Raw genomic sequence first — 14,930 nt, 5'->3', positions numbered from 1 at the left:
TCGTACCTGAATCTGGGCCAATGGGGGGCAGATGTTAAAAATCAGCTCTGCCTGAGCCTGAGAAGGTTGTCCAGATAACGCTCCCAATTTCACCTCCTTCCCTGGCATATCCCACCACTCATAACTTCCTTCAGCAGACATATAGGGCCAGATTCACGTACAAGAGCGCCGGTGTAACGTAACCCGTTTACGATACACCGCCGCAAGTTTCCAGTTTTAGTGCCCGATCCACAAAGCACTTACCTGGAAACTTGCGGCGGTGTATCGTAAAGACGTCCGGCGCAAGGCGGGCCAATTCAAATGGGCGTGTGCCATTTAAATTGGGCGCGCTCCCGCGCCGGAACCTACTGCTCACGCTCCGTTTCGCAATTCCCGCCGTGCTTTGCGCGCAGTGACGTCATTTTTTCGAACGGCGACGCGCGTAGCGTAATTCCGTATTCCCGGACCGGCTTACGCAAACAACGTTCATTTTTAAATTTCGACGCGGAAACGACGGCCATACTTTTGACAGCAATACGTTTGCTGACTGAAGTTAGGGCACCAAAAACGACGACTAACTTTGCGACGGGAAACTAGACTAGCGGTGACGTAGCGAACGCGAAAATCCGTCGTGGATCGCCGTAGCTCCTAATTTGCATACCCGACGCTGGTTTACGACGCAAACTCCCCCCAGCGGCAGCCGCGGTACTGCATCCTAAGATCCGACAGTGTAAAACAATTACATCTGTCGGATCTTATGGATATCTATGCGTAACTGATTCTATGAATCAGTCGCATAGATAGAAACAGAGAAACGCCGTCGTATCTCTTTTGTGAATCTGGCCCATAATTAGGGATGAGCTCCGGCGTGTTCGCACAGTCCACGTGCAGAGCCGGCCAAGAAGTCGGCACGGCGCTGCGGTAATCACAGGCATGGAGACATATTCCCGATGCTCCGCTACAGAGATCGGGAAATGTCTCCCTGCCTGTGGTTAGCGCAGCGCCGTGCCGACTTCCTGGCGGGCTCTGCACGTGGACTGTGCGAACACGTCGGAACTCCTCCCTACATAGATATAACCCAGACATCAGAAAAGGTCAGTTCAGTGCCGAACCGCAGCTCTCAAAGGTTGGGTAGCCTGGAATATCATTCTTATGCCGCGTACAGACGATCGGACATTCCCGTCAACAAAACTGTGGATTTTTTTTCCGACGGATGTTGGCTAAAACTTGTCTCGCATACACACGGTCGCACAAATGTTGTCGGAAATTCCGAACGCCAAAGACGCGGTCATGTACAACAACACTATAAAAGGGAAGTTCCATACCAGTCGTGTTAGGCCCCGTACACACGAGAGGATCCATCCGCTGGAATTGATCCGCGGACCGGCTCCAGCGGATAGATCCCCTGGTGTGTACAATCCAGCGGATCTGTTTCCGCGGATTTTTATCCCCTGGGATGGATTTCAAGCGGATACGAATTTGAAGACATGCTTTCAAATCTATCCGCTTGAATCCATCCCAACGGATTGATCCGCTGGTCTGTACAGACTCACCGGATCAATCCGTCCGAATGAATCCCCCGCATGCGTCGTAATGATTCGACGCATGCGTGGATTTCCTTATATGACAGCGTCGCGCACGTCGCCGCGTCATCATCGCGGCCACGGCGCGACACGTCATCGCAATGGGATTTCGGCGCGGATTTCGATCCGATGGTGAGTACACTCCATCGGATAAAAATCCTCGCAAATCCTCGAGAGGATTTATCCGCGGAAACGGTCCGGTGGACCGTATCCGCAGATAAATCCTCTCGTGTGTACGGGGCCTAAGTAGAAGTTCGGTGAGAGACGATTCTCGCTTTTCAGCCTCGTGCTTTTCAGTCCGTTACAATGTGACAAATGTGCTATCTCCATTACGAACGCTAGTTTTACCAGACCGAGCGCTTCCGTCTTGTACTCAGAGATTCAGAGCGTGGAATTTTGTGCATCGGAATTGTCCACACACGCTCGGAATTTACGAGAACGGATTATGTTGTTGGAAAATTTGAGAACCAGCTCTCAAATTTTTGTTGCCGGAAATTCCGACAGAAAATGTCCGATGGAGCCTACACACGGTCAGAATTTAAGACAACAAGCTCACATCGAACATTTGTTGTCGGAAATTCCGAGCGTGTGTACGCGGCATTAGTCTAAAAAAAAAAAACAGGTATCCTTGACTTCTTTTGATGTGCCTTTGTTAAGACCGATCAATATATGTCTTCAGCCTTAATAGTCAATCTCATTTGATCTTTATGTTGTTTTCTTGTTTCACTAACAATGGCTCTTACATTTATTCAAGTTACCTGTTCCATCCAAGGGACCATCGCTCCATCCTGTACCCACAGTCAAGCCTGCGTCTGCCTCCTGCCAGAACCTGCCCAAACTCGGGCCTGTCCCCAACACCGCCTGGTAAATCCTGACCCTGGAACTTGGTGCCTTCCTATTATTTTATGACCAATGTCATCCAAATAATTCTTACTTTCATTTCCCAAAGTTATCCGTCTACAAGGAGACCTGTATAGATCAAATGACGCCACCAATGAGGATGGAGGAGGACTGGAGTCACATGACTGAGAAGATACTAAACCTCACCCTGGAGATCATCTACCTGCTGACCGGAGAGGTGAGGAGAATTCTGGGAGGTCACATGACATCACTCTTATCTCTATTAATAATACACAGACCTGACCGGAGAGGTGAGGAGGATTCTGGGAGGTCACATGACATCACTCTTATCTCTATTAATAAAACACAGACCTGACCGGAGAGGTGAGGAGGATTCTGGAAGGTCACATGACATCACTCTGATCTCTAATAATAAAACACAGACCTGACCGGAGAGGTGAGGAGGATTCTAGGAGGTCACATGACATCACTCTTATCGCTATTAATAATACACAGACCTGACCGGAGAGGTGAGGAGGATTCTGGGAGGTCACATGACATCACTCTTATCGCTATTAATAATACACAGACCTGACCGGAGAGGTGAGGAGGATTCTGGGAGGTCACATGACATCACTCTTATCTCTATTAATAATACACAGACCTGACCGGAGAGGTGAGGAGGATTCTGGGAGTCTAACATGATATTTCTATTGGTTCTCCAATACAGAGATTTCCTCTTGTGAAGTCAGGTGATCACATGACCATCACAGTGCCTCCATGTGACTCCCTAAAACCCGAGAGACACAACATGGAGAAGATTCTAGAAGTCACCAAGAAGATGATGGAGCTGCTGACAGGAGAGGTGAGGAGGATTCTGGGACATTATCCAGTAACAGACAAGGGGTGTGTCTGGGTGGTGACTGTATCATTGTGTGTGTCAGGTTCCTATAAGGTGTCAGGATGTCACTGTCTATTTCTCCTTGGAGGAGTGGGAGTATTTAGAAGGACACAAGGATCTCTACAAGGACGTCATGATGGAGAATCAGCCGCCCCTCACATCACCGGGTAAGAGGAGACTTTATTGTAAAGGAGAGAGCAGTACGGAGGCTCCACCTAGATCCCCCATCATCTGATAAACACATAGAAACAATGTATTCAGTCAGTGTGTGTGTTTCCTACAGATGGATCCAGTAATGGGAACCCACCAGAGAGATGTCCCCGTCCTCTGTATTCCTGGGATTTTACACAGGTCATTGTTAAAGAAGAGATAAAAGAGGAGGATGATGAGGATGGGGTGATGAAGGAGTCAGAGATTTCAATTGGACACAAAGATCTGTACCAGGACACCATGATGGAGTCATCCAGCTACAGAAACCCACCAGAGAGATGTCCCCGTCCTCTGTATTCCCGGGATTCCACACAGGAGGGTCACACCATCCCCCATCATCATCAGGTAGGTGAGGAAGAATTATTGGTAGTTGTAATCTATACACAAGTGGGTTGGTTATAGTGAATGTCTTATTATATATTCAGAGTGGAGATCCAGATGGTAATAGTATCATTGTTAAAGAAGAGTATAAAGACCAGGATGAGGACTATGGTGTGATGCAGTTTCCAGAAGGACCCAAGTATCTCTATAAGGATGTCAAGAAGGAGCCACCTAATACCAGAAAACCAACAAAAAGATGTCCCCACCCTCTGTATCCCCGGGATTCCACACAGGTAGGTCACAACTATGGAGGCCATGATCAGGTTGGTGGGATGGGAGCATCTAGAACGTGAAAGTGACTCATGGAGGTGATGTATGGATCCTATAAGATGACATTTTCTACCTTCTTCGTGGTTTAGGGTGCAGATCTGATAAATATAAAAGTTGAGATTAAATCAGAAGAAGAAGAGACGTATGTGAGGGATGATCAGCAGTCTATGGAGGAGGATGGAATAACGGGGACATTTATAGAGGAGGACACTCCTACACAGATCAGCACAGGTGGGTCATTAACACTAAATCTATTCCTTTGTTCTGTTCTTATGTATCACCATGCCTGTGTTTCCAGCACCATCTCCATCAGACCTCCACTCCACCAACACCACCTGGCTTCTCAACTCGCAGCACCTTCCTCATACCGATCTCGTTCCCCAATCACAACGCATTCCTACCTGGCCACTTTATTCCCTAGTCACTCCTCCAAGCCAGCTCTTCTACCTGGTAATAGCAACTTCCACCCACCTCATGCCCAGTTACAATGCTTCCTTGCCACCCACATTCTTCTACACTTAGTGTCTCCTTTCACCTTGGTCCCTTACTCTCCCACGTGGCTCACATTGTGTCCAGCCTGGACCTCTTGGATCACATTGTGTCCAGCCTGGACCTCTTGGATCACATTGTGTCCAGCCTGGACCTCGTGGATCACATTGTGTCCAGCCTGGACCTCGTGGATCACATTGTGTCCAGCCTGGACCTCGTGGATCACATTGTGTCCAGCCTGGACCTCGTGGATCACATTGTGTCCAGCCTGGACCTCTTGGATCACAGTGTCTCCCTTCCACCTTTTACCTGGCTCACATCAACTCCCTCCGACCTCATCTCCTGGCTCACAGTAAATCCCTCCCACCCACCGACCTTGTTCCCTTGTAACAGCACCTCCCACCCACCTCTCCTCCAGTCACAGTGTCTCCCACTGACTGAACCCCCCCCCCCCCCCCTTAGCTGGCAACACCTCCCTGCCCCTCCCATCACCTCATCCCTGGGTCACATTGCATCCTTTCCTGGCCACATCACCCCTTCATTACAGCACCTCTCACCTACCTATAATGGCAATGGGTCGCAGAATCTTCCTCTTACCTCACCCCGTGCCTGCGTTCCACCTCACCCCTCCTCCTCCTCCCCAGGTCACAGCACATTCCTCCTACTGACCTTGCTCCTGGATCAGAGCCTCACCCTCATGCTCACCTTGCACCCCAAGGAAGCATTTCCATCCTACCCACCTCATACCCAGTTGTTTTAAGGGTTTCTTTGTGTTGAGAAAAGCTGCTCTTGGTACTGCTTTTCTACTAATTGAGGCATGCTGGCAGTATGAAGGGTGTAACGGCTACCCCAAGTAGTGAGAGGGTATCAGCCATTGGAGACGTCCTTTTCCCTGGCAAGTTGCTGTATGCAAGTAAAGCCGGTATAATCCCATCCACGAGATCCAGAGAGAGAGAGTCAGGTTCAGCTGTAAAAGGAGCAGAATAGTATTCCAATAGAATGCCCTTTCAAGAACGAGACAGGGCTACGTTTTGAAGGGTCAAGTAGACAACTTTAATGGTTCACTCTCCGATTTTATACAGTTTTCAAGGCACATGAACAATCAAACTCCCCACCCACACATCACACCGTGGGGGGCTTCAATCACATTCTTTGAGCTAATTACTAAACATTCTAGACATGTCGGCGCCAGCCTATAATTATCATGATCTAATCACTGCACATTCCTTCATTAACAGAACTCAAACAAAACACCATCACACAATGATCTCCTCCCAATCCACATCCCCAGACAGACGCTCTGTCTCCGACAGACAGGTAGTCACACCTTTACACAATGGACAATGAAATGTCTAGGAGTAGATGCAATTAACACCTTTCAACAGAATGTGTCCCCACATTGAATAAGCCAACAACTTGTGACATCTCAAGACATCCTGCAAACATGAATTATTATTAATGTCCCATCTCATGTAATACATGAATTATGGTTCACTTGCCACCCCATCTCCTGGCTCAATCTGTGCCCAAAAGTCACTCATGTTACAAAGGGTTATCCTGGTCAGTATTCCCATAGATCAGTGATGGTAAACCTCGGCACCCCAGATGTTTTGGAACTACATTTCCCATGATACCTATGCACTCTGCAGTGTAGTTGAGCATCATGGAAAATATAGTTTCAAAACATCTGGGGTGCCGAGGTTCGCCATCACTGCCTTAGATGGTAGTAAACCCTACATTCTAATACCGCGTACATACGATCGGAAAATCCGACAAGAAAAACGTGGATTTTTTTCCGACGGAATCTTAGCTCAAACTTGTCTTACATACACATGGTCACACCAAATTCCGTCCGTCAAGAACGCGTGACGTACAACACTACAACAAGCCGAGAAAAATTAAGTTCGATTTTTCCAAGCATGCGTCAAATCGATTCCGAGCATGTGTGGTTTTTGGTGCGTCGGAATTGCATACATGAGATCGGAATTTCCGACAAGAACTTTTCTTGTCGGAAAAATTGAGAACCAGCTCTCAAATTTTTCTTGGCGGAAATTCCAACAGAAAAATTCTGACCAAAAGCTCACATGGGACTTTTCTTGTCGGAATTTGTCGGAATTTCCGATCGTGTGTACGGGGCATTAGACTTCCTGTGCCCCCCAAAAAATGTATTATATGGCAAGTACAAAATAACTACTATTTGTTTTTTAGTACATGGAAGACGCATGAAGAAAACCTCAGAGGATTGTCTCACTTTGTCTCCAGACTGTAAAGTAGAAGATGAGGACCTCACACAGTATAGTCCAGGAGAAAACCCGACTACCTCAAATGTCCATCCGGCACCACACAGTGTAGATGGACCATCGTATTCCTCTTATCCTGAGGAACCTCAGACTGTGCGGGACGGTGCCGGACCATCGTATTCCTCTTATCCTGAGGAACCTCAGACTGTGCGGGACGGTGCCGGACCATCGTATTCCTCTTATCCTGAGGAACCTCAGACTGTGCGGGACGGTGCCGGACCATCGTATTCCTCTTATCCTGAGGAACCTCAGACTGTGCGGGACGGTGCCGGACCATCGTATTCCTCTTATCCTGAGGAACCTCAGACTGTGCGGGACGGTGCCGGACCATCGTATTCCTCTTATCCTGAGGAACCTCAGACTGTGCGGGACGGTGCCGTCCTTCCAACAGAAAAGAGGTATTCCTGCCCTGAGTGTGGAAAAAGCTTTCATTTTAAATCCGGCCTTCGTGTTCATCTAAGGTGCCACTCGGGCGAGCGGCCGTATTCCTGTACTCAGTGTGGGAAACGTTTTCGTTTCAACTCCAGTCTTCACGTCCATATGAGATCCCACTCCAGCGAGCAGTCCTTTCCCTGCACTGAGTGCGGTAAAATTTTCCGTTTTAAGTCCAGTCTTCGCGTTCATTTGAGATGTCACTCGGGTCAGCTTCCCTATTCCTGCTCGGAGTGCGGGCAGTTTTTCCCAACTAAACCGCAACTCGTCATACATCAGAGGTCTCACACGGGCGAGAAGCCGTTTTCCTGTCCTGAGTGCGGGAAGGGTTTTGTCACCAAATCAAATTTGGAGAGGCACCAAGTTTCTCACACGGGGGAGCGGCCGTACGCCTGCCCCGAGTGCGAGAAATGTTACGCGCGAAAATCTCAGCTCGTCATGCATCTGAGGTGTCACTCGGGGGAGAAGCCGTATTCCTGTACTGAGTGCGGGGAAAGTTTTTTGTGGCAATCCCAACTTTTCCGACATCAGGTATTCCATACGGGCAAGATGCCGTTTTCCTGTCCTGACTGCGGGCAGAGCTATCCAATGAAATCAGAACTTGTTAGACATCAAATATGCCACACGGGGCAAAAGCCGTATTCCTGTCCTCAATGCGGGAAATGTTTTTCACGGAAGTCCTATCTCTCTGTACATCAGAGATCTCACACGGGTGAGAAGCCGTATTCCTGTGCCGAGTGCGGAAAATGTTACTCCCGGAAGTCAGAACTTAACACGCATCAGAGGACTCACACGGGCGAGAGGCCGTATTCCTGTTCTGAGTGCGGCAAATGTTTCGCGCGGAAGTCCAGTCTATCTGTCCACCAAAAAGACCACAGGGGTGAGAAGCCACACGCCTGCCCTTTGTGCGGGAAATGCTTTCCTTGGAAGTCAGAACTTGTTGCGCATCAAAGATCTCACACGGGGGAGAAGCCGTATGCTTGCCCTGAGTGCGGAAAACGCTTTCAGCGTAAACCGGATCTCACCGCACATAAGAGGACTCACACCGGGGAGAAGCCCTTTTCCTGTCCCGACTGTGGGAAATCTTATTCGCAGAGGTCGTATCTTTCTATACATAAGAGAAGCCACACGGGGGAGAAGCCTTATTCCTGCGCGGAGTGCGGGAAATGTTTCGCCGACAAGTCGAATCTTACAGTCCATCAGATAGGCCATACCGGCGAGAAGCCGCATTCCTGCCCTGAGTGCGGGAAATCTTTTGTAAGGAAATCGGATCTTGCGAAACATCACAGCACGCATGGGGGAGGAGCCGCATTGAAGTCCTGAGTTACGGGAAGGGCTATTCAAAAGTCACGCTGGTTGAGTCCCTCCAGCAAGTGTAGTCTGATCTCTCCTGCTCTTCAGGAGAAGCTTCAAAAGGAATAATCATGGTAGGAGAAGGTTATCCTTCGTAGAGACACACACCTCCATCTTTTTTATGGACTGAGTCCCAATATTTTATCCCCTTATCTACTCTATTAACCCCAATGACCAACCCTTCAACCCATTTTAACGAACCCCCTAGAGATGTTTTCCTTAGCACAGTAGACCCTTCGGGTTCGAGCTTTAGATCTTGTGTATATATAGATGATATCACGATTCACCACTTCTGGACCGCCGCACGACTATATACGTCGGCAGTTTGAAGCGGGATATCTCGGTTATGGTAGCAGATTGCTGCCATAACCCAGGTATCCTCGTCTTCAGGCGGTGGTCTGATTTCCGATAGGGTTGTCCCGATACCACTTTTTTAGGACCGAGTACAAGTACCGATACTTTTTTTCAAGTACTCGCCGATACCGATACTTTTTTTTAAATGTGTCCCCAAATGCAGCCATGTCCCCCCACATATGCAGCCATGTCCCCCCACATATGCAGCCATGTCTCCCCCCATATGCAGCCATGTCCCCCCACATATGCAGCCATGTCCCCCCACATATGCAGCCATGTCCCCCCACATATACAGCCATGTCCCCCATATATGCAGCCATGTCCCCCCTATATGCAGCCATGTCCCCCTAAATCCAGCCATGTCCCCCCTATATGCAGCCATGTCCCCCCTATATGCAGCCATGTCCCCCCACATATGCAGCCATGTCCCCCCTATATGCAGCCATGTCCCCCCTATATGCAGCCATGTCCCCCCTATATGCAGCCATGTCCCCCCATACCTAGATGCCGCCGCCGCTGCATGGGTTAAAGAGCGTGCGGGGAACATCACAGCTTTCATGTGAATAGCTGTAGTATTTCCCGCTGCGCCGCGTATAGACATTCCCCCTTGCTCGGGATTGGACAGATCCCGAGCAAGGGGGAGTGTCTATACGCGGCGAGGCGGGAAATACTACAGCTATTCACATGAAAGCTGTGATATTCCCCGCACGCTGTTTAACCCATGCGGCGGCGGGGTTGTTACGGTATGCGACGGGGTCGGCGGCGACATTCGTTGCGGCGGCGGCTGGGGGGTTGGCTGGTTTTTCAAGTATTCTATTTAGGTATCGGGGGTATTTGCGGGAGTACAAGTACTCTTACAAATACTCGGTATCGGTCCCGATACTGGTATCGGGACAACCCTAGTTTCCGATAATGGTGATCTCTGCGGCGGATTCGCCGCAAGATCACAGTTATCAGCGGCGGGAGAGGGGCCCCACTCTCCCGCGCCCTCCGCCGCTTACCGGAGGCATCGGGTCCTATCCGTGGCTGGGTATAGATACAAGTCACCGTCTCCATATCATAGCAGGGTGGAAACAACGTCAAAAAGGGCCATTTTTTTTGTTGTCATTTTTTGAAATGACAACATTTTTTTTATTGCATTTTAGTGTAAATATGAGATGTGGCGTCTTTTTGACCCGCAGATCTCATATTTAAGAGGACCTGTCATGCTTTTTTTCTATTACAAGGGTTGTTTACATTCCTTGTAATAGGAATAAAAGTGACCCAATTTTGTTATTTTTTTTTTTTTAAAGCGCCCCGTCCCGACGAGCTCGCGCGCAGAAGCCAACGCATACGTGAGCAGCGCCCGTATATGAAAATGGTGTTTAAACCACACATGTGAGGTATCGCCGCGATCGTTAGGGCGAGAGCAATAATTCTAGCACTAGACCTCCTTCTTTTTAACGCAAATAATGTAACCTGTAGAATTTTTTTAAAAGTCACCTATGAAGATTTTTAAGGGTAAAACTTCATACACACGGGCCAGAACCTGGTCAGGAAAAAAACTTTGACCCGGATTCACAGACAGCGGCGCACATTAATGCCGCCGTAGCGTATCTCCTGTACGCTACGCCGATGCAGCGCAGAGAGGCAAGTATGGAATTCACAAAGGACTTGCTCCCCAAACTGCGCTGGGTTTCCTAGGCATAAGCCGGCGTAGGTGGAAGTGGGAGTGAGCCATGCAAATGAGGCTTGACCCCATGCAAATGATGGGCCGAGCGCCAGACAGATACGTATAACGAACGGCGCATGCGCCGTCCCATGGACACCTCCCAGTGCGCATGCTCAGAATCACGTCGGAACTACTCCCTAAGATACGTCGGAATCACCGCCTACGGCGTGAACGTTACCTACGCCTAGTCATATTCACGTCCTACGTAAAATACGTCGGCTTGTGTTCCCTGGTGCAGCCCTTGGCATGGATGCTGCTGAGTTACACCTCCTTTATGGGGTATAACTTTACGCCGGACGTATGACTTTACGCGCACTGCGTCGGGCGCACTTACGTTCGTGAATTGCCGTATCTCCCTCATTTGCATATTTGAATAGAAAATGAATGGGAGCGCCAAATGCGTCCAGCGTAAATATGCGCCCACTCTACGACGGCGTAGGCAAGTTACGTCGGTGGGATGAAGCCTGTTTTTAGGCGTATCTTAGTATGTGGGTCCGGCGCACAGATACGATGGCGCATATTTGCACTTACGCGGCGTATCTGGAGATACGTCGGTGTAAGTGCTTTGTGAATCCGGGCCATCGTTTTTCCTGACGGGATTCTTGGCAAGAATCTCTTGCCGCCCGAGTGTACAGACGCTCCTTTCAAAAGAACCGCGGTTCTTTTGGAAGGCAAGAACGCGGTGACGTCATCACGTACGACGAGCATGCGCTCTTTACATTCAATGCCGTCGCCGCCATCTTGCTGCACCCTACCTAAGCCTAGGAAGCGACCACGCGTGCGTCAAAGTCATTTCGAGCATGCGCGGGTTTCCACAGCGACAGCTAAGTATAAACACTCTCGGGTTTCTCGGCAGGAAAACACTGCAGAGAATCACAACGAGAAAATAGAGAGCGGGTTCTCTATGTTTTTCATCTGGATTTTAGGCAGTTTTCTTGACGAGAAACCTGAAAGCCTTGTACACATGCTCGGTATACTCACCTGTCGCTGTGGAAACCCGCGCATGCTCGAAATGACTTTGACGCACGCGTGGTAGCTTCCTAGGCTTGGGTAGGGTGCAACAAGATGGCGGCGACCGCATTGAATGTAAAGAGCGCATGCTCGTCGTACGTGATGACGTCACCGCGTTCTTGCCTTCCAAAAGAACTGCGGTTCCTTTTGAAAGGAGCGTCTGTACACTCGGGCGGCAAGAGATTGACGCCATTCCATGAGTGGGCGCAACTTTGAAGCGTGACATGTTGGGTATGAATTTACTCGACGTAACATTTTTCACAATATAAAAAAAATTATTGGGCTAACGTTACTGTTGTCTTATTTTTTTATTCAAAAAATTAATTTTTTCCCCCAAAAAAGTGCACTTGTAAGAACGCTGCGCAAATACGGTGATACAAAAAGTATTGCAATGACCGCCATTTTATTCTCTTGTGTGTTAGAAAAAAAAAGGATAATGTTTGGGCGTTCTAAGTAATTTTCTAGCAAAAAAAAACATTTTAACGTGTAAACACCGAGTCTGAAAAACAGGCTCGGTGCTTCAGAATTTTGACCACGAAAACGAAACCTATTTCTTCCTAAACTTACCCGAGACAACAAGATTTTGGCTTCACGAAATTCCACGGCCTTTGCAGGAAATACGTCGGGAGATATCAACTTCCAATCATGTCAGGCTTCGGAAAGGTCACCACTGCTGGATGAAGGTATGGAAGTGTCCTACTAAGCAACACTTCTTGATGTTCCCCCAATCATGGTAAAGGGGACCGTTATTGGTGCAGTATGTGGATCTGTCGGTGTGGAGCCAATACCCATTGACATCTTTTTAATAGCTAAGTGTACATAAAGATCGAAATAAACAACCAATTTTAGCTTTGTCCCAATAAATAAATGACTTTTGATTCTCCTTTTCAGTCTACAGAATTTTATTCTCACAAGTCTTTCTCTATGAGTCTGTTGGGTTGTCTCTATGCCGATCACGATTTGGTGGAAATATGTAGCTGTGTCACCTTACAAAGTGATTGGGACAATCCTGATAAGAGAGGTTCCTCCACACAGGGGAGGTTATGATGAGCAGAATTAGGACTCCAAGCCTTTCTCTATGGGTTTCTGTTGTGTTTTCTCTGTACTGACCATGTTTTGGTGGAAATATGTAGACGTGTCACCTTATAGATTGATTGGCACAATCATAGATCCCGAGAAGAGAGGTTCCTCCACACAGGCGAGGTCATGATGAGCAGAACATGGACTCCAAGCCTTCCTCCATGGGTTTCTGTTGGGTTGTCTCTGTGCTGACCATGTTTGGGTGGAAATGTGTAGCTGTAACCTTACAGATTGATTGGGACAATCGTAGATCCCGAGAAGAGAGGTTCCTCCACACAGGCGAGGTCATGATGAGCAGAACATAGACTCCAAGCCTTCCTCCATGGATTTCTGTTGTGTTGTCTCTGTACTGACCATGTTTTGGGGGAAATATGTAGACGTGTCACCTTACAGATTGATTGGCACAATCATAGATCCCAAGAAGAAAGGTTCCTCCTCACAGGCAAGGTCATCATGAGCAGAACATGGGCTTCAAGCCTTCCTCCATGGGTTTTTGTTGGGTTGTCTCTGTACTGACCATGTTTTGGGGGAAATATGTAGACGTGTCACCTTATAGATTGATTGGCACAATCATAGATCCAGAGAAGAGAGGTTCCACCACACAGGCAAGGTCATCATGAGCAGAACATGGACTCCAAGCCTTCCTCCATGGGTTTCTGTTGGGTTGTCTCTGTACTGACCATGTTTTGGGGGAAATATGTAGACGTGTCAACTTATAGATTGATTGGCACAATCATAGATCCCGAGAAGAGAGGTTCCTCCACACAGGTGAGGTCATGATCAACAGAACATGGACTCCAAGCCTTCCTCCATGGGTTTTTGTTGGGTTGTCTCTGTGCTGACCATGTTTGGGTGGAAATGTGTAGCTGTAACCTTACAGATTGATTGGGACAATCATAGATCCAGAGAAGAGAGGTTCCACCACACAGGCGAGGTCATGATGAGCAGAACATGGACTCCAAGCTTTCCTCCATGGGTTTCTGTTGGGTTGTCTCTGTGCTGACCATGTTTTGTTGGGAATATGTAGACGTGTCACCTTATAGATTGATTAGCACAATCATAGAAACCCGAGAAGAGAGGTTCCTCCACACAGGTGAGGTCATGATGAGCAGAACGTAGACTTAAGCCTTTCTCCATGGTTTGTCTCTGTGCTGACCATGTTTTGTTGGGAATATGTAGACGTGTCACCTTATAGATTGATTAGCACAATCATAGAAACCCGAGAAGAGAGGTTCCTCCACACAGGTGAGGTCATGATGAGCAGAACGTAGACTTAAGCCTTTCTCCATGGTTTGTCTCTGTGCTGACCATGTTTTGGGGGAAATATGTAGACGTGCCACCTTACAGATTGATTGGGACAATCGGAGAGGTTCCTCCACACAGGGGACGCCACAATGAGCAGAACATAGACTCCAAGCTGTTCTCCATGGGGTTCTGTTGGGTTGTCTCTGTGCTGACCATGTTTTGGTGGAAATGTGTAGCTGTAACCTTACAGATTGATTTGGATAATCATAGATCCCGAGAAGAGAGGTTCCACCACACAGGCGAGGTCATGATGAGCAGAACATGGACTCCAAGCCTTTCTCTATGGGTTTCTGTTGGGTTGTCTCTGTACTCACCATGTTTTGGTGGAAATATGTAGACGTGCCACCTTACAGATTGATTGGGACAATCAGAGAGGTTCCTCCACACAGGGGACGCCACGATGAGCAGAACATAGACTCCAAGCTGTTCTCCATGGGGTTCTGTTGGGTTGTCTCTGTGCTGACCATGTTTTGGTGGAAATGTGTAGCTGTAACCTTACAGATTGATTTGGATCATCATAGATCCCTAGAAGAGAGGTTCTTCCACACAGGTGAGGTTACGATGAGCACAATGTGGACTCAAGTCTTTCTGTATGGTTTTCTATTGGTTTGTCAATATGCTGACCACGTTTTGGTGGAAATGGGAAGATGTGCCCCTTAGGTGTTCTTTGTGGGGATCAATCCCAAGATGAAAAACTCCTTCACACAAATGAGGTCCTGAGAAGAACGGAG

At 48.3% G+C, this 14,930-nt stretch overlaps 1 protein-coding gene across 1 annotated transcript; it reads left to right on the top strand.

Annotated features, from left to right (window-relative positions):
- Positions 1-7,301: 7,301 nt before the first annotated feature.
- Positions 7,302-9,218, top strand: LOC120909725 (oocyte zinc finger protein XlCOF6.1-like). Its single transcript, XM_040321452.1, has one exon. The coding sequence runs from the start codon at positions 7,494-7,496 to the stop codon at positions 8,706-8,708; it is 1,215 nt and encodes a 404-aa protein (XP_040177386.1). The 5' UTR covers positions 7,302-7,493; the 3' UTR covers positions 8,709-9,218.
- The last annotated feature ends 5,712 nt before the right edge of the window (positions 9,219-14,930 follow it).

This window comes from Rana temporaria, chromosome 8, assembly GCF_905171775.1.
Source record: "Rana temporaria chromosome 8, aRanTem1.1, whole genome shotgun sequence".
NCBI classification, from domain to species: Eukaryota; Metazoa; Chordata; class Amphibia; order Anura; family Ranidae; genus Rana; species Rana temporaria.
The sequence above is the reverse complement of the archived record's forward strand: the minus strand, read 5'-3'. Positions and strand labels throughout refer to the sequence as shown.

Coding starts and splice junctions, on each gene's coding strand:
- LOC120909725 (XM_040321452.1), top strand. CDS start 7,494: ATGAGATCCCACTCCAGCGAGCAGTCCTTTCCCTGCACTGAGTGCGGT.